Raw genomic sequence first — 20,243 nt, 5'->3', positions numbered from 1 at the left:
AGCATCCTGGCGAAAAGTATGTTTATCTTCTTGATTGTCAGGAAATAGGAAGAACAGCCTTCATGCTAAAAACTTAAATATATTGGCCATGGTGTATTTCTCCAAAGTGACACAAATGGAAGGGATTTAAAAGCCACTGAATTTATTGCTTTTTTAAATGAGAAGAGAAAGGACTGAAGTTGCCATCTAGTAATGAACCCACAAAACATAAAAAAGAAAAAGAAATAAAGAAAAAAAATTCTGACCTCATTTACTGCCACGTAGTATTGCTGCTGCTGGAACCGAGGTGAGTTATCGTTCCTGTCTCTCACCACAATCCGCACCTCATGGTTGATAATGGTGCCAACCTTTTTATTAATGCACTGGACTTGCACCACAATGGATTGAATGGACAGTGGCGGCTGTAAGTGAAAATATATTTTATAATACATAGTCAAAATGTGAACTGAAGTAACAGGAGAGTTAAATGCTACACTGATATTAATATTGCTCAGGTTCACTTGTAGCCCATCAGCCTGTGTTATGTTTGATGCTGTACTGTTCCTGTATTTAAACAGCTTCTCCGAGAGCGTCCTGGCTACAACTCGTGCCGGCAGCATTCCAGGTAGACCCACACTTCTCAAAGCTGCACTGTGCAGGCTGAGCTTTGCTGTCTGACTGTGCTAACGCAACAACAAGTGCAGCATCCAAAAATCCTCCGCAAGATTAGCCCTCACATTTTGATTATCGTCCGATTATTGACAGACACCTAGAGAATGGCACAGATTTTAACCTTTGATTGGCTAATATTTGAATGGAAAGGTCGAGTCAGAAATAAATTAAAGATTCTACTGCTTGCATTTATCAAGTAATTTAAAAACAACTTGGTCACTGCTACGTATAGACAATCCAGAGTCTTGGGTTTACTACACTGAACACCATAATATTCAAATAAAAATAACTCCATTTTGATTTATTATCTAACAGTCGGCAGAGAGCAAGCACACATGGGAAGGGACAAAAGAATCCTCTGTATTTATTGACCTCAGTCTTCATGAGACTAAACAACTCAAAAGCATGATTTACAAATGCCTATGAATTCACTGTACTGTAGAGAACAAACAGCTTTTTGCATTGAGATTGTGAGACTTAAAATTATACCATAATTATATATCTGCATAATTATGCTTTCACTCATTCTAAATGCTACAATTTCTCTGAGTGACTGATTTTTTTCCAGTTTTGCTATAATGGATTTTAGAACCATATGGCTTTCTTACCCTTCAGACTGTGGCACTAGTCACTTTTTAAAGAGTCAGCAGACGTGGGAAAAGAAGGTGGTTTTCTGTTGTTGTTGAGATCTTACATGAAATTTTGATTCTTCCTTAAACTCTTTGCACTCAACTTTCTCAGCAATTAGGTACAGCATGAGCCTTTATCTAATAGTGGGTTCTCATTTCTGTAAAAATCTGCAGCCAACTGTGAGGTGCTTCTACTTCTAACACAGGTAGGAATATACCAAATATAATTGCTGACTTAAATTAAAACTTGAATGTTATTATCTCTATTTTGCAAGCTGGCGTTCTTTGCAAGAATCATGGAATTTTTAGACCATCTTTCATAAGTTAAAAATGCAATTGAGATCATCTGCAGTTGTTAGTGATACCTAAGAAAATGATAGCTGTTTGTAGCCGCAGATACATAGATCCGTGATGTTGTGGATTTGCAAGCATCATTTTGTCTTTTTCATAAAAACATGTGAAAAATAGTTTTTCCCTTTTCTTGAGGTATGGCAGCATAAAACTATTTTTATTTCTGCAGCGCTTAGATTTGAAATCAGATCTGTAAATAAACGCTTGTCAATTTTGACATTTACTGACAATAAATGTAAATACATAATGGCACCATTTGTTTATCATACTGGGGACAAGTTATCCTAACACATTTTAGCAGTTTCTTTCCCCTCCGGTTCTGTCTGATCTCTATTCATCCTTCCTAAGTACTTGAAGTTTTGGAAGGGAAGTCGGGAATTTTCTTTTTATCCAATTTTATTTGGAAAAACGTACTGTCATTCTCAGTAAAATCAGTCAATGGATTTTAATTGGATTTTCTTTCAAGAAAAGTAATAAAAGAAAGAATGAGATTGGGTTATCTGAATCAGCAGAGGGTTGACAGGCGGGCATACAAGAGAAAAATGGGAAGAGCATCCAACCATATTGCATGTAATCACATATGCACCATTTGTGAATCAGACTCCAGTTTCTGCTCTGTAATCAAAAACTTCATTTTAAGGTTGGAATTAATAAAAAAAAATCTATTGGTACTACAAGATTTCACATAGTTTTCACTTGAAAGATGAGAAATGCAGCTTTTCTTTGTTAAACAAATAAAGAAACAAAGAAACAAAGAACTGCACACACTCCCAAATGATTTTCTGATTTAGGGGTTTGTATAGTTCTGGTTCTGAAGGTTGGAAACACCTGTTATATGAGAGACGTATTAATCAAGTTCATGGCATAAGTCCCACATTTTCACTTGATCAGCAGGTTGGGTTTTCACAGGTTGCTTTCATTTTTTTCAACTTGCAACTTAAATTGAGATTCACTGAGACCACAGAAGAGAGATACAGCAGGGCTCACATCCAAAATCTGTATTACTACCTTAAATCTCATTTTTTCTTTTCATAACCTTATAAATTTAAGCAAACACAAATAATAATCTTATGCAGCACTAGGGATAAAAATGTATTGAATCTACCTTCTGTAAGTACTAGTTGTTGTTTTTTTCCAAGTGTTTCCTAGCTCATAGTAAAAATGAAGAAATAATCCCATAAAAACTAATGTAAAAACATTATTACCCCTACGTAAATTAAGCAAATTTATACCATTCATTCATTTCCTTGTGACTTGAGTCTACAGCGCTGTTCTTTGCAAGAAGTGCCTATGTATTCATAAGGATGTAAAGCATTTATGATCTTAGACAAACTGTCACTAACACAGCATTCCAACTCCTGCCCATCTCAAAGGCAGCCAGCTGTTGGGCACTGGAGGCGACGCCACCTCTTGGCTGATGCACAGGGATCTCCTTTGTCCACAGGTCTGTTCTGCCGTGTTTTGTGTTGATTACCTTTGTTTTACTTTTTAAAATAGTTTGTGAATTAAAGCTAATTAAGAAAGGCTGAATTCAATTAGCTTTTTTTTTAAAAAAAAGTTTAAAATGTAAATGATACTTTTGCATGTTGTTTTTGATACTAATGAACATACCTCTAAATACACGGAGACGACAAATTACTCGATCAAACCAATATAAAACAAACTTTCATGCATGCCAAGGAGAACTCCTGATCTTTAAATCACGCTTTCCATGTTGCTTACAGTCACTTGTAAGCCAGTTTTTCTTGCAGATTCTGCTGAACTGCAGCAATGTTGTAACATCAAGACAATGTCTGTATTTTTAAAAAGCATTCCTCTTGAATGAAATTACCATAGATGAGAACGTTCTTTTTTTTATAATCTTTCTTTCTACAAAAAAATCGAACTTGCCTGAAAACATTTAATGCTACTAGGAAAAAGCATACCACACAAATTTTGTGTCACCTTATATTAAAAAACGAACAAAAAACTAGCACATTTTCATTTGAGTATGTCAAGCTTTGCAAAGTAAATTGAAATTGAAGTGTGAACTGTAATATGCACTATTCCTTTGCTTTCTCTTACATTTCATAAGCTAATGTACACAGGTAGAGCAGGCTTTGAGTGTCACGGGACATGAGGTGAGCAGGACTTCTCCCAGACAACAGCAACAAAACATAAAAATGCTTTTAATTCAATAAAAAATTTTGGTGCAATAAGTATTTCTGCTAATTCACACAACTATTCTGTCCTTATTATTGTGTTTGCCCACATATAATTGTTATGCACATAGCCAAGTTTGCTCTTTATTATTGTGTTTGCCCACATAATATTGTTATGCACATAGCCAAGTTTGCTCCCAGTAAGTCCTTACAAAGAATCAAATTAACTCTGTTCACATTCATCTGGGGACAAAAGATAGATGCTGCTATTATGTTCTAGCAATTCTTGTGTTTATGATCACTCTTCAAGTATACACTGACTCAGAAAATAAAGTCTGTGGGGAGAAAAGGAAACAAACCACAAACTCCAAACTTACGTCCCTGTCCAGAACTCGGCCAGTGCTGTTTAGGTACAACCTCTGGCTGATGGGATCGAGGATCACCCAGTAATCCACATTGTCCTTTAAGGAGAGTTCAATGGTGGGGTCTGGGCCGCCTGCTGTCCCTTTGATCAGCATATTGTCAACCAGGATAGTGCCTGCAAAAAAACAAAGGGCACACAAGGGAGACATTTATGCATTCATTGACATTTTCATATATTTTCATAATAATGGCAACACTAAAAATACTATTTTCTAACACGGGTTTCTGGCATTTTATGTTTTGAGTGATGTTTAAGAAGTCTGATTATCTTGAGTGAAAAACCGCCTCTGACACTGAAGCTATTTCAGACAATACTAGAAGAAAAGAAAAACAACGTGAAATAACTTGTGTTGAGGATGAGACCCATCAAAGATAACTATTTAACATTATCACTTTTTTTTCCTCTATTGAGTAATCATCCCCCAATCTTACCTCAAAAGAATGCAATCAAGTAACAACCAAAATGGAAATACATTTTCCGTAGCAAGTACAACACAACAAGGTGAGGGGAAAAAAAAAAAAAAAAAACAAGAAAAAAAACCACAACAGCAACAAAAATCAGTTACATAAAGCCCTACAAGGAAAAAAAAAAAAGCCATTGCTCTTCAACAGAAAAGTAGATTGTAGCAAAAAGAAAACGATGTCGAACAAGACAAAAGGGAAACCAATTAGGACCAAACATGTACTCAACACGTATAAGGTGCTTTCCTTTTCTTGTCCCATCTTGTCAGTTAAGCCTTGCCTACACTCCAGCTTCCTTTCCAAATGTCAAGCATTGCTAACTACCATGAATGTCATACTCCAGAGTCTCAGAGATGCATGCACAGTACCTATGAACACTTCCCTAAGATTTCATTTTTTGCTGAAGAATTAACACCACCCAGTTTTCTTCACACAAAGCATTAAAAGAAATAATCTTGGTTTAAATTTGTTGACAGGTAAGAAAAAAATCTGTGAATGTCACTAGCTGTAGAACATTTAAATTGGTGAAAAATACTTATCAGATAACCTCATGTTTTGCAGACCCAAATAATTTGTTTCAAAAAGCAAAGTAAAGTTTCTTTACACCCTCAGTTTACAATGACAGTGACTCTATAAATACATTAATCTGTATGGAGAGGTGCTCTGAGTCAGAATGATACTTTGTTATGGATAAAATGGGAAAACTAATTATTGGTCTCTTTACAGTTTTACAATTGTATTGAGGAAAACCCCACAGTAAGGGTTTTTCAACTGTTTATTTTGAAACTAATGTTTTAGAGATGACAGTAACAAACACTGCCAAGCATCTGTAACTTTAGAGCAAATAAGTTTTTTAAGTTGGAAGAACAATACCCTTTTAGCCACGTGAGAAACACAGTTTTGGGGCTATTGGCACAACCTCTTTTGAGAGGTTCTGTACAGTGTTACCCCAGCCCAGCAGCTCGAAGCTCATACAGCTTTCCAGAGGCCACCACCAGTTTTAGTGGAAGGGTATTTCACCAGTAAAAACAAGCTGACTGCCAACTCTGTGACAGTTTTAAGTGTTTATGTCCAATCACCAATAAAATCCACGAGCTTTTGTACATTGCCCTCATAATTATGCCTCAGTGATGATGCAAAGAAGTTAGCAACCAAAATTTGAGATCATCTGAAATGGTGCCCAAAACCATCCTCCCTGAAAACAACCAAGACAACAAACACCATGACCACCCTAATGGCTTGAATGCTTTTAACTTCTTAGTCTTCTTGTTCAGATCTGAAGGTGAAGTCAAAGTTCTGGCTACATCTTCACCAACTCCATTACCAACAAAAGGCCCTACACCTCTCTTCAAATGACTCCAAAGGGAAATAATAATCTCCAATTTCCACCGGTGAATGTCACCACATCAGGCATTTTAAGCTATCTGAGCTTCAACTAATGGAAAATAACCCATGCACATATTCCTGCTGGGAAAAGGGGTAGCTTAAGGGATGTAAGAGCTGGGGCAATTGCAAGAACCGGATGACATGATTAGGAAACAGGGGAAGGAAAAAGCAGCAACAGCTTCTGTCTGCTTTCCCATGTCGAAGGTTGTGAAGACACCTAATGGCAAAAGGCACCAGGACATGAAGCTCTCACAACTTCAAGCTGATACACTTCGGATGCTTCAGCAATTGTGAAATACAAGAAGTGTTTCTCTGTCTCTAAAAATTTAAGTGTAAAAATAAATAAAAGATCGTCTTATGATGAAAGTTAGTCCCTGTTTTCCACAAAACTCCAGCTTATAAAAAGGTAATAATCCATCATTAGTAGGTCCTGACTGAAAGGACAGTAGTGAGGGGAAATTGCTCTCAAACTTTACAGCCACGTGGCCTATACACATACCCAACATATGTGGCACAAAAAGGGTTAGACCACTAATTGTGGCAGAGCTCTGGCTGCTAATTAAATAAGTCTGCAGGGCTGTGCCCCTGGGAGAAGGTAGCAATCACCTTTCCAAGAAGTGCACGCAAGTGATCAGAGAAAAAACTGTTCCTCAAAGGCATGTATAAATTCCTCATGGCACTGAGTGCATTTGGAAGGGGCAAGACCCGAGGACTTAATAGCAGAAGCCCTTTCTGTACTCTAAGTATGGCACTCTGTTTTCCTTACAGGCAAAAAAACTACAGTAACTTTGGACTGCAACATCTATGCAAGGGGGAAAGCACTGTAAAACAGTAACACACATCGTTTGACTTGTTGCTCTTGGTCTACGGAGGCTTCACCCTCCTTTGCCTAGTTTCCAGAAAATTGGATTCTGCCAAACTCAACCTTAAGCAAGGGCTAAAGAGATTAAATAGTAACTTAATTTTTAATGTAGCTAAAAAAAAGCAACTACAATTACATACTTTTTTTTTAATATTTAATCAACTTAAAATCTTGATGCAATGACGAATTTTGTACAGTCTCTAGTAAAACACTGCTACTTAACTGACCTTACTGCTTTGAATTCTCCATCCAATTTGACTCTTCTCTGTTGCACTCCATAATAGATATTCGCTTGATTTAACAAAGCACTACTTGCTTTGTTTTCAGCAACTCCTTTGTTCTTAAAAACACAATGGTTTTTTTTCAGAAATTCGCAAGGCACTCATACTCTCTAATCAAGAAACAGCAGTACACAAAAAAGCCATTTTTAAAATCATCCTTAAAATATTACTTTCATAAACTACAAAGAAGTTGAAATTGGTTTTTTTTTTTTTTTTTTTTTTTATGTCTATTGTTTTGGTGCTTACATCCTGCCTCTGTCCTTGACCTAAAATGCCAGGGAAGTAATAAATCTGAATACATGCAGGGTCTGATGCAACCAAATAGACATTTTGTCCATAAACTCATCGTACATGCAAAAACAAACACATCCCTTGATATTGGCAATGCACTAATACAATAGCTTTCATAACCTTTCTGTGAAAAGCCCAAGTGACGTTCTCGCTGAAATGAAGTCTTTTACCTTGTTACAGAGGTAACATACCTTCTCCTGGAACTACACTGGAATTTCAATTTTACACTAGTGGGGGGGTGGGGAACTGTTCAAAGTCCACAGAGGACACTTGAGTAAGAATCCTGAATTTCACAGCAAGGAGGGAGGTGGTCCATGCAGATGCCTGTTTCATGTATCTCAGTTACGCTCAACATATCCAAATGCTCGGTAGTGTTTCAGCACAATTCCCTGTGCTTCCATCCTGTGTGCACAGATCATTGAAAAGGACACCTGGGACTATTTTTGACCTGGGATGGTTTTCCTGGCTAATTAAGGAAAGACTAATGGAAAAGTTAGATTTCATACTGACACAAGCAGAGCAATTCTTAAAATAGCTTTTCATCTTGTGTGGAGACCAAGATTTGACTGCTAATCCACCTTCACTGATGCCTGATGATCACTGAGGTGTCATGCGGGAAGATTATACAAATTTAAAAGGAATTAATATGGAACCAGCCTCAAGGAATCAAAGTCAAGCAAGTTAGGTAAAAAAAAAAAAAAACCAGAAATGAACATAAAAAGAGCAATATTATTTTCAGGTGTGATAATATTCTTCTGAAAACAACGACATTTACTCATAAATGCTATCTGAGCTTGTTGGGAATTATTCAACATGTAGCTACAAAAGAAGCCAACAGAAATAAAATTTATAAAGCACTGCTGCTTTATCTGTAAATATTGTAACAATAGTTGTACACCACACTATCCCTTTGAGATGAATCCAGAAGCTGAAAATCTTCATTAGACTGAAATAACAGGGAAGTGTTTGTTTTTACACATTAATCTCAGGAGAAGGTGATCTTTCCATGGGAAGCGCATTACAAGGGACTCAGACACAAAAGTCATGAAATACGGAATTAGCTGTTCATGCTCTGCTAAAGAGAGCAGACCCTTAGTACTCAGTGAGAACTTACTAAATGATTTAGATACATCTAGGGATTATTTTAGTTAAACATTTCAGCAGAGCCCTTTCTTTAAAAAGCCAGTGAATTACACTTGGCCTGGGAGTAACCCTTATGCCAGCACATGAACCAGAGAACAGAATCTAGCTGAACAAAACCTGCAGTGCTCAGCTTTCAGTAGTTACAAGGCATTCACATCAGTTTCCTAAATTCAAAGACTACAAAACAAAAAAGGGGGTTGTTTACTTCCACACACATTATTTCAGATTTAAAAATTAAATTGGAAGCTCTAGAAAAGCATCACACAATCACAGACTATCCCAAGTTGGCAGGGACCCACAAGCCCCATGAGGGAGCTGCAGGCCGCCACGAGGCCTCCCCTCATCTCCTCTGCTCTGGGCTGAACAAACCGAGGGCCCACAGCTGCTCCTCACACACTTTGCCCTCTGGACCCTTCACCATCCTCACAATCTCCTCTGGGGGCTCTCTAGTAGCTTTATGCCCCTCCGGTACTGCGGCACCCCAACCCGCACGCAGTGCTCGAGGCGAGGCCGCAGCAGGCCGAGCAGAGCGGGACGATCCCTTCCCTCGGCCGGCCAGCAGCGCCGGGCCTGAGGCACCCCGGGCACGGTCGGCCCTGTGGGCTGCCGGGGCGCTGGTGGATCGTGTTTGGCTTCTCATCCGCCAGCACCCCCAAATCCCTCTCTGCAGGTCTGATCTCCAGCATCTTGTTCCCAGTCTGAACGCACACACCAGGTTGCCCCTTTCCAGGTGTAGAATCCACCACTTGCTGTTGTTAAACTTCATATTGTTGGTGACTGCCCAGACCTCATCTGTCAAGATCTCTCAGCAAGGCCTCTCCACCCTCAAAGGAGTCAACAGCTTCTCATAATTCAGTATCATATACAAACTTACTTAGTATGCATTTGAGCCCTTCACCAAGATCATTTATAAAAATGCTGAAGAAAACTGGCCCCAAAATGGAGCCCTGAGAAACCCCACTGGTGACTGGCTGCCAGTCTGATGTAACCCCTTTTACTATTTTCACCCTTGAGAGTGAATCATTCAACCCCAATATTACGTACTTGTCTAGCTATATTCTGGACATTTTGTCCAGAAAGGTACTGTGTCAAAAGTTTTACTGAAACACCAAAAGATTACTCTATTGACTTCCCTTGGTCAACTAGGTGGGTAACCTTGTCATAAAAGGAAATTATGTTACTTAAACAGGACTTTCTCCTTGTGAACCTGTGCTGGCTGTGACCAGTGACTGTGCTGTCATTCAACAACTCCCAGAATAACCTTCTCCAGGCAATGAAATTTTCATTGTCTTCTTACTTGAAGTGATGACGAAAAAGATGGAAGAGAGCCAGGAGCAGGATTTCTCCTTCCACAGTTGCTGAGCACAAGGCACATGGAGCACATCCCTACTCCACACTGATACTACCAAAGTGCAGCAGGCAAAGGCTCAACTTCATGCCTGAACACGGGACTAAGGATTTACACATCCCAGATGGTCAGTCTCAGTGACAAAGAGCCATACCTAACTGCAACCAATTAAGCAAGCCATGATTCTGCACAAGTACAAAATACAAATTGGACACATCTTATCCTCATGAGGATGTTGTAGACAACAGTGCATAATGTTCCATATCCTTTGTACTTGATGGGCCTCCAGCTGTGTTCAAGTGTGAAACACAGAAAGACAAAAAGCTACAGGAGTGCTCACAAGCTATGTGGCTAAAGCCCACGCTGAGACGGAAGTACAGCCTAAAGATTTTATCATCCAAATGTATTTATCCTTCCTTCAGGAACTGTCTAAAACTTGTTATTCTTACTTCTAAAGTTGACAAAAAAGATAAAGCCTCTTGCAACAGCATGATTAACCTCTGACATCACCGAATTACATTAGCAACTACTTCAACTGATTGATGTATGAAAAGGTTAAACAGTCAAAAATAGTATTTTGCTGTTCGCACAGAACATATTTTACATTTCAGCATATTAATCAAGTCCATATAACAAGTCCAAGCAACATGTCAGGGAATTTACATTAAACAAACACAGTGTTTCCTACAGCTTGGAACAAAAGTTGTGAATTTTTCGGCCTGTGGTATTTAGCCTGGGAGAATTATGCATGTTATCCATCTGGAAGAAGTGACTTTAAGGAAGAATCAACTATCCTACGCATTGTACCCACAGAGGCACAGTACATTAAATGAGAAATATTACATATTGCTTATTTACTTATGGGAAAGGAGATAAGTTTCCTAAAGAAAAAGGAAAAAAGATGGTAGTTAAAAGGCATAAACACAAACGTGCTCAACTCTTTGAGCTATAGTAAGGGCAAGTACCAAGAACTATCAACAGATGAAAGAAAACACATCACTTCTGCACTCTAAAACAATAGTGTTTTTTCTCCAGGCTTTGTGTATTAAAAAATAAATAAAACCAACCAAGTTAGAATAGTGAGAACTGGGAGCCCTACAAAAATAAGAAACTCCTGAGACAGCTGTTACAGATAGCACCTCTGGAGAGCAGCAAGCCAGCATGCTTATTCTTGGTGGTGGTGAATATGAGCAGCATCTTGGCTGGTGTCCAAGTACGGAGCTGGGAAAGCGAATGTCAGACACTGACAGTGGTGAAGGACACTCTCCTTGGTGCCTACCCTCTTGCATCTTCTGTTGGCTGAGTAGAGACCAGAATAGGCAGAGGGAACTCAGAAATTCAGGAAGGTTTCTGCCTGCAAGTCCCACCTCTGCCTGCCCAGGACCACTAAAAATGTCCTCCAGAACATGAGTTTCACTTGCACACATGCAGTTGCTTCTCCTCCTCTTAGTGACTCCTCAGCAACTTTTACGCAGTGTGCAATATGCCAGGTTTCTTTCAGATAGAACAAATGTGCATTATAAAATACCTCTATCTCTGTACTGCTTTCCTCTGACTGCTGCCACTGACTGTAAAGCAATTTGAAAATGGAGATTAATTTCTTATAGAAAGGCATTAGATGGATCAGTTGAAATGGTAGTTGCTTGCTTTGATATTCTATAGAGTTTTCATAGCAAAACCTGGATCATAAACTTATTTTTCTACATTTGCAGGTGTATGTCTATAGTAAAGGATGGATTAAATAGCAATAAATAAGAAGTCTCCGGAAAATGAAAACCTTACTGCAGAAAGTAAATTCTGAACATTATCCTGAACTTACTTAGAACCACGCTGCAGTTTTATGAACAAAAGAATGGGATGATTCTGCAAAGCTGGCTCTAGGGTTACACATTTCCAATTCTTTCTCCTCACATCACCAGTAGAGATCTTCGAGAAGTTTCCAAGGTTGTTTCAAAATTATTTTCCTGTGCTCCTGCCCTGTCTCCTCTCTTCCAGCTCTGTATGCAGCCACAGTCTCTGAACAATTACAGCTAAAACCAGCCCATTACTTTGGCAAAAAAATAGGAGTTAAGACAAATTCAAATTTTAGGCTTTACCTCCTGGTCATCCCACCTAGACCTTATGACTTCCCACCTGGAGCCACTGTAAGAATCTGAGTACTACGAAGAAAAGGTCTACCCTTCAGACTTTGTACAGTACTGGTCTGAGTCCATGATAACCTAAGGTGAAACACTTTCCTTTTTTTATTTTATTTATTTATTTATTTATTTATTTTACCTCTTCCTAGCCAGCACAAAGACAGAGGTCTAGCACTAACTACTTCTGCCTCAGGCTGAAAGGATGCAGCAAAATGGTGGAAGACGTCTCCTGATGGGGGAAAGACAGCGGCACTGTGATCCCACTTAATTCAGAGCATACATATGCCTGTCCTGTGGGACATCAGGAATCACACTCCTTCCTCCTTGCCTTCCCTCTGCTTCTTTAGTGATATGATCAGAGCCCCATAAAGGCACAGAAGATGTACCTCATTACTTCAAGTGACTCATACGTCACTTTGAGACATCTGACCCACGGTGTTTACATTCTACACAGAAAGATAACAAGGATCAAAAGAAAACAGGAGAAGGAAAGTATGATGGTCCCTATTTTTCCCCTTCCTTCTAAGAGGACAAGCAAAAGATAAACATGTAAAGATTGAGTGTGGGAAGAGAGAGAAAGAACCCTAGGATAAAAACGCAAAAAGTAAAGAGTGAAGCAGAGATTAACACAGCAGCACCAAGAGAAGCAGAGATTAAAGCAAGCCAACACACAGACCAGGGATGCAGGAAAAAATAATTCAGGCTGTAGAGAGTACATTGTCCTGACACAAATGGGGCTGAGGACTGGAGAAGCCAGGGGTTGGGCTGTGGCCTAAATTAACAAGTTGCAACTTTACTTCATGAAGTCCAAGTTGTATACAATTTGCACAAAACCCCATCCTGAAAAATTATGATAACAAAGAAGCATCTCAGACAAAAACAAGTGCCCTATCCTTCGTCACACAGGGAAAAAAAAATGTGAAAACAATGAGTTCTGAATGCTTAAAAAAAAAAACACCACAAAATAAGTTGTTCAGAAATCCCTTCTTAAAAACTTCTTTTTTTCAATGCTTGGAGTTGCAGCAGCAGGATAATTGCTTGGTTCACACAGAAGGGTCCTCCTGTTCCGCCTTTGATGTTTTATGGGGGAAGATCACCGCGAGGCCCTATGCCAAGGCCACTAACGTTGATTTTTCTATTATCTTCTACAAGGGCACCCGACAGAAAGCCTGTACTGAGAAACTTAAATTACGTAGGTAACGCATGCCAGTATCCAAGGACTGACTCAAGCTTGTTGATTTTCAACACACCATTATTTTATTTCTCCATATCTCAACAGAACCCATTACTTCTATCTAAAGACAGGCCATACAAGTTGGTTCTCGGCAGAACCTCCTCCACCGCACAGCCACAGAATCACAGCACAGCTTGGGCTGGAAGGGACCTTAAAGCTCAGCCAGTTCCAGCCCTTGCTACGGGCAGGGACACGTTCCACCAGGATCAGGCTGCCCAGAGCCCCATCCAGCCTGCCCATAGACTACCCAGAGCAAAATCCAGACTCCTGCTCTCAGATACTATAGTAACAACCCAAGGTAAATTGGAGTAAATCGCAGCTTGCCCCCCACAACACCTGAGCAAGCACTGGCTGCTTCCTAGAACCTCCTCCTCCAGTGGCCACACCAGTTTCTAGCATTTCATTTCTCCTTTTTTAACCAGCTCAGGTGATGCGTGGTGCTGCTAAAACCACTTCGTTCTCCTTTTATTTTTTTAATTTAAATCCTCAATAAAACCCAGTTCTTAACGCAATGGTAATAGCCACTTAAAAGTTATTTCAGATATGAAGCTGTGATCAACTTTTTGCCCTATGTGCATGACTTTTCATTTACCTAGATTACATTTCATCTTCCATTCACTCTCCTATTGAGTCAATAATAAAGTTCCCTGCACACATCACCCTCCCCCCCCCCCTTTTTTTTTTTTAATTACTCTGGACATCCTAGCCAGATGACTACTACTGGAAAATTTATAAATACGCTGAATATTGAACAAATGGAGGGGGGATTTAGATGAGATGTGACGTGAGGAAGAAATTCTTCACTCGGAGCACAAAGCGCACATGGGAATTAGGGCTGAAGATGCACCTTGCTTCCGTTCTTTTCCGTAAAGAATAGAATGAAATTGCCTAAAAAACAGTGTCAAAAATAAACCCAGGGCGCAGGATGGGAGGTGCAGGGCAGTCCCCGTGGCTGAGGGGCAGCCTTTCTCTCTGGCAAGCCAAATGGCCCGGGGGAGCCAGCCCCAGAAAAGGGGCCCTCAGCACCCCCAAGCCTCCTCCTTGTCCACGTGAGGGCATCTTCCAGGCCGCTCCCAACACAGCCGCCTTTGGCCACGCGTGGGCCGCTCCATCACAGAGGCTTGCTGAGGTCACAGTGGCCACCACTGCCCCGCCTTTGCTGCGGGCCCTATAAAACAGGCCCCCTGCAGCTGGCCCAGCATTCACTGAGCATCTATAGTCCGGAGCACAGTGCGGGACCCAGTAATGGCCGTAAACCAGAGGGCACCGTCGGACCCATGCATGACAATCAAGCCGACAGTGGCGTGGGACCGAGGCGTGGGACTGGACGACCCCCTGGTTTGGCACCCTGGCCTGAGAACATTCCGGACGGAAGGCATCCCGTTTGGGCAGTCCCGGGCAAGGACTGGCTTAGCCTTCTGCCCAACACCGTGGAGCCCATGGAGCTGGATCCACCAGATGTGGAGGAACGGGTGGAAGTGGATCCACCTCTGCCGGGACAGGCCTGGGACTACTGCGGCATGTCTTTGCGCTCTGCCATCCGAGAGCACCAACAGCATCGCAGGAGTGCCCGGTGAGCCCCCTACTCGTTGCTCAGGCTCCATCGCAAGCATTAGCTTGGAGCCACCAAACACCACGGACATCCCGCAGGCTTGCCTGCAAGATGTCCCGGCAATAAACAGCTCTTGCCGATTCTCAGAGGTTGTGTGAGTGCTTCCTTTTTTTTTTTTTTTTTTTTTGGGGGGGGGGGGGGGGGGGAGGGTGGGGTAGGAATGGGCTAAAGTTGCGCCAGGGGAAGTTTAGGCTGGATATTAGGAAGAACTTCTTTACCGAAAGGGTTGTTAGGTGTTGGAACAGGCTGCCCAGGGAAGCGGTTGAGTCACCATCCCTGGGGGGTCTTGAAAAGACGTTTAGATGTAGAGCTTAGTGATCTGGTTTAGTGGGGGACTTGTTAGTGTTAGGTCAGAGGTTGGACTAGGTGATCTTGGAGGTCTCTTCCAACCTAGGTGATTTTGTGATTCTGTGAATATTCAGGTCTTAGTTGAGAGTTTTGCAGGAACCCACTAGTGACTTCTCTGTACTGTGAGATTCAGCCATGCTGCTCTTTTTTTGTTGCTGCTTATCTATCAGTGCAAACATCCTTCCTCATATTGCATGACACTTTCATTTTTTTAAAGAGGTTTTGCTAAAGGTACTTGCCAAATTACTTTCAAAAATCGAGGTGAATTTTATCTCTTTCATCCTGGGTTCAGATCTCCCTTGTCCAAAGGCTTACTGGGTTAAGAGAGACATTTAAGGCATTTCCAAACCACACAAACTCTTCTCCCAAAGCTTTTAAAAAGCTTACGGCTGCATACATCGAATAGGCGTTGGTCATATTTTGCCCAAGGCACCATTTCCACAAGAGCTAACTGTATCTTGAGCTCAGAACACACTGAAAAACTGGCAGGCTGCCCTCTCCCCGCATCAGCTGAGCAGTCCGAGTTGTTGGAACAGCCGGAGGGGAGCTCAGGGTCATGGCGCAGCCTGGGCCCCCCAGGCCAGGGGCTTTTGGCAGCCTCCTGGGCCCCCAGACCCCCTCATATCTGCTAAGATGGCTGATGAGTCTCTGGCAACTCCACCAGGGTAAAATGTCTGCTGTAATAAAATTTTAAATTGTGGGATTCCTCTTCTGTATTTTATTTTTAGTTTAGCAAATGGGACCAAAGCGATATTTACTAAGGCTAACACACTATTCTCCGTTACCTACACAAAAGCTGCCAACTCAGGAAAAAATATTCCCAGACCCATGAAAGAGATTTACCATTAACAGAAAATGTTACCTTATGAACTTATCCGCACACACAATGGAACAACAATCGAGACAAAAAATACATAGGCAACAATACCTGGGAAAATTAAAGATAAGAATCCAAAAAAAATCTTGTTGGCAGACAGCACAGACATAGTAAAAACGCACATACTACAGTCAGCAGCAAGATGAAAAGTCTTGGGGCTACTCCAGCGAACACCATTACTTGTCTCACTTCCCAGAGGATGCTGGCAATAGCTAGTCTTGGAAGTGATGTAAAAGGTGATGCTGCACAACAGCAAAGAGGATATGTATAAATAGGCACAACACGATCACTTGGAGTCAAACTTCTGAAGGATGACACTATTTGGAACTTGAGCAGGTTGCCTCATCCTTTGATAAGGGAATCTAATTTTTTACCTAAGTTTTTACTGTGGTTCAAAACACTCTTTTGTGAAAAATAAAAAAGCAAAGGGATTACCCCTGCATTTCCTCATTGTCAAATGATGAGGGAAAACTTTCAACATGGCTAAAGCTGATGTAAATAGATAAAACAATACAGTACAGCAGGAACAAGAGCAAACACCACGTCCCAGCCTATAAGAAAAGCAGATGAACGAGGTTGGAGCAAGTCAGACAACAGAGTGTAGATGGCATGAACTCACTGATGTGAAAAAAATCCCGTGCTGCTACAGTCAGAGAGGCCTTCTGGTGTCAGATGCTGCTATCACACCGTATACTGCCACAGCAGTATACAAAAATATGAAATACATTTCCATCTGAAATAGTGTGAACCCTTCAAAAAGTTCTAATTTTTCTGGCTGGTAAAGAAAAGTTTCCCTGCATGGGAGACAACTGTGACAGGAAGGATATTTCGTATACATGAGTCCCATCCCCTCGTGTACCAGAGCACCCCTGTCAGGGATGCTGCTCACAAGTCGACCGTTCCGCCCTCTGCCAGAGGTTACTCAGACTGATGTTAAACAAATACAGAGCCTGTTTTAAGCAGCCTGACTGAAAACAGCAAAGGCGCACAAGGTGGTGTACATTTGCTGTTGCTGCCCCTGCTCTGGAGATGGCAGCCTTGGATTCAGGTGCTGGAAGAAGGGCCAGACATAAGAACCCCTCACCTCCACCCTAGCCTCAGGACAGGTCATAATGCTTCTTGGAAGAAAAGACTTGCAGCACCGGATGTTTGTAGGAATGTCAGACAAACTTTCATCAGGAAAAAAATCCCTACAGTCAGAGCCACAGGAAAGCACAGAGCTCTTTATTCTACAGTCTTGTTATTTGTGAGACACAGCAAAAACCTCAGCAAGTCTTGCTTCCATTCCCACACTGGACCTCTTCCTGAATATGGTCCAGTTTATGAAAGTCACAATTGAAAAGTTATTCTTTGCCTTTCTAAATATTCGGAGATGATGGAGAACCATTACAGGGAAACCTTGGAGCTGAAGGTGCCCACAGGAAAGTGAAACTTCACAGAACTCCAGCAGTGTTCTGCCACGTGTTGTCACACAGAAATTACCACAAAGTAATGAATTTTGGAAGTTTTTTGCCACGGTACCAAATGCAGTAAACTAGCTTTTGCACTGAAAAAGAAAGTTACCACTTCAGTAAGCAAGTAAGCTTATTACACCTTTCCATGTTGAAAACTCCTGGTTTTATTTTGGTATTTTTGGGGAAAAATATGTATATTAGCAAGATTCATATATATCCAAGCTAGAACTGAGCTCCTGGGAATACAAATTCTCTGATTATGTGCATAGATTATTATGTTAGGTACCTGCAAACAAAATGATTTGCATTTAAAAGAGCAGTGATGTTCCCAAGGGTATCCAAGCCTTCACATTTAAATATATTATCACAATACCAATCTCATTTCTATTTCAGACCCATTTTATTTTATTGAGACTATTTTAATAAACATTAGTAAATATTGTATTTACTCTTCACCTGCCAAGTGGGTACCAAGCCAAGACAAAGCAGAACCAAGGCTTAGCTGTGTTACTACAGAGCCATTAGTGGGAGCCCAGGACACACGTATTTTCTAGCACAACACACTTCAGATTTAACCTTACTGTGTCTGTGCTATATGGTTAAGTGCCTCAGAATTAAGACAGACCCATAAGGCCCAGACACAACAAAGTCACCATGTGCACAGAACCAAGTCCCGATTCTGAGCTGTCCCATCTGGGCAGCCCCGCCACAGCACTGACCTGAAAATTGGGGGTAAACAATTCTGGTGATGAAAAACAACCTGCAAAAAATGCTGCTGAATACTGCAAGTATCCCTGCATTAACTTTGTGCCAAATGCTTTTTTTTTTTGGCAACTACAGAACATGTGCGATAATGTTCGTATCTGCAGTCCTTGAGTTTCCTCAAGAGAGGATCAATCATTTTCTGATAACACAACTTTTAAGTTCCTTGATATATTCTCAGTCAACTTTGACAAATGCTGCTGCTATACAAACAGGCTTTCATCAGAGATCTGACTTATTTGTCTTGGTACCTGGGAACACAAGACAAGGCTCTTGGTGCCTACACGCACCAGGAACACAGAAGAGCGTAAGTCGGCACCTGTGGGTTCCTATACCTGTTAATATACACCCTCCTTCTCCCAACACCTCCCCAAAAATATAATAATAATAATAATAATCTGCCTGGGAGTGCACGGGGATATCCTCGAGCTTTGGGGCAGGCAGACGAGCAGGAAGGCCTACAGCTAGGGCCACCTCAGGCTTTTTGGTTCCTCGTACTGAATGGGAGAACCTACAAGTCCCAGACACTCAACTTACACAGAATCAGCCAAGCTGGAACAATTAGGGCTCCCTGGCTCTCTCAGGAAGTAAATGCCTCAAGATCTTAGAAGGTACCCATGAAGCAAAGGTCCTTGGGTTCATCCTCCTCAACCAACGCTTCCCTCCTGGGCATCAGCTCCTTTATACACAAGGTATGTGGAAATCAGAGGGTCTGGCTGTTTCATTTCCATTTCATTTATATTTTTCTAAAATAATTCAATATTTCTATTGCCATTCTGAAGGAAATGTAAAAACATCTATTTTTCATTTTGATTCTAGAAAGAATGCTTCTTTGTAAACACAGATTTTTGTCACTCAGGAAAAGCCAAGCTTTGGCTAGGTTTGCCTCTCAAAATAGAAAGTCATCTTTCAAAATTAACCTAAAACACATCTCTGGGATTGTGCAAATGGGGTGGGACTTGAGCTCTCAGGACAGACAAAAAAGATAGATAAACAGAAGGCAGGTGTACGCTGGGGTCTGTCTTTGGCCAGTGAAATCCAAAAGCAAACTATTCTACCTAAACGAGGGTTTCAGCACGCAACCCGCAGAGACGGAGTGCAGGGCAGCTATCCATTCATCACATTTCCGTGGGCAAACTGCATATGCAGGTAATCTGTTTTAGAGTTCTCAGGGACATTTCACAGTATGTCAGATCACAAATATATATTAAAGACTGATTTTGCAAATCTTGTTTGCTTTTCAATTCCTTTAGCCATTACTCAAGCGAATTAACATTGGGGCTTATTGGTTCTGTTTAGAAAAGTCTCATTTACACTTTAAACACTCAAGAATTTATAAATAATGAAACAGATCAAGCATTCAGTTGGGAGCGCCGTGATCAGGCAATGGCCACTGAAGGTGTAAATTAAATGACTTTGAATGTTTTCAGCTTAATTTGGAGCCATCCTGGGGCCTGTTTACCTACCGTTCAGAGAGGAGCAGCAGGATCCTGTAGCACCATGCTCCAAAGTTGAATTATTAAAATCATAAAAGGCCCACCTAAACATTGCTTATGGCTATTTGCATAATTTATTATTCAGTACTTCCTAGGCATCTACTGTGTGCTGTAATAATCACATGTATCTGTTTTCTCCTTCAAAGAAGAAGAAAAAAGCACAACTTCCTGATGCTTATACATCCTCTCGATCCGCTCCTGCTACCTCCTGCTGAGAAGTATCCAGCAAAAACCACAAAAACTCGGATTTTCTTGGCACACCCCATGCAATAACGAAGGCACAGCATTTAATGTCATGTTCTCCCAAACCTTGCACCAACCTGACTGCCTTGCCTGGCCTTGGCTCTAGCCTCC

The 20,243-nt window shown here is 41.0% G+C and overlaps 1 protein-coding gene across 30 annotated transcripts in view; it reads right to left on the bottom strand.

Moving 5' to 3' along the window:
* Positions 1 to 20,243, bottom strand: part of PCDH15 (protocadherin related 15) — a 539,977-nt gene that overhangs the window by 267,743 nt on the left and 251,991 nt on the right. For 29 of the 30 annotated variants that reach the window (XM_080598442.1, XM_080598431.1, XM_080598457.1 and 26 more), the window contains 2 exons: positions 4,150 to 4,310; positions 246 to 401 (listed from right to left, as the gene is read on the bottom strand). In XM_080598442.1, the coding sequence (XP_080454568.1) occupies positions 246 to 401; positions 4,150 to 4,310 (317 nt within the window). Of the gene's footprint in view, positions 1 to 245; positions 402 to 4,149; positions 4,311 to 7,132; positions 14,016 to 20,243 lie in introns of those variants that run through there. The other variant, XM_080598444.1, reaches the window with a different exon arrangement.

Source organism: Anser brachyrhynchus (assembly GCF_964034855.1).
Source record: "Anser brachyrhynchus genome assembly, chromosome: 6".
NCBI classification, from domain to species: Eukaryota; Metazoa; Chordata; class Aves; order Anseriformes; family Anatidae; genus Anser; species Anser brachyrhynchus.
Note: the sequence above shows the minus strand (reverse complement) of the source record. Positions and strands in the feature narration are given on the sequence as shown.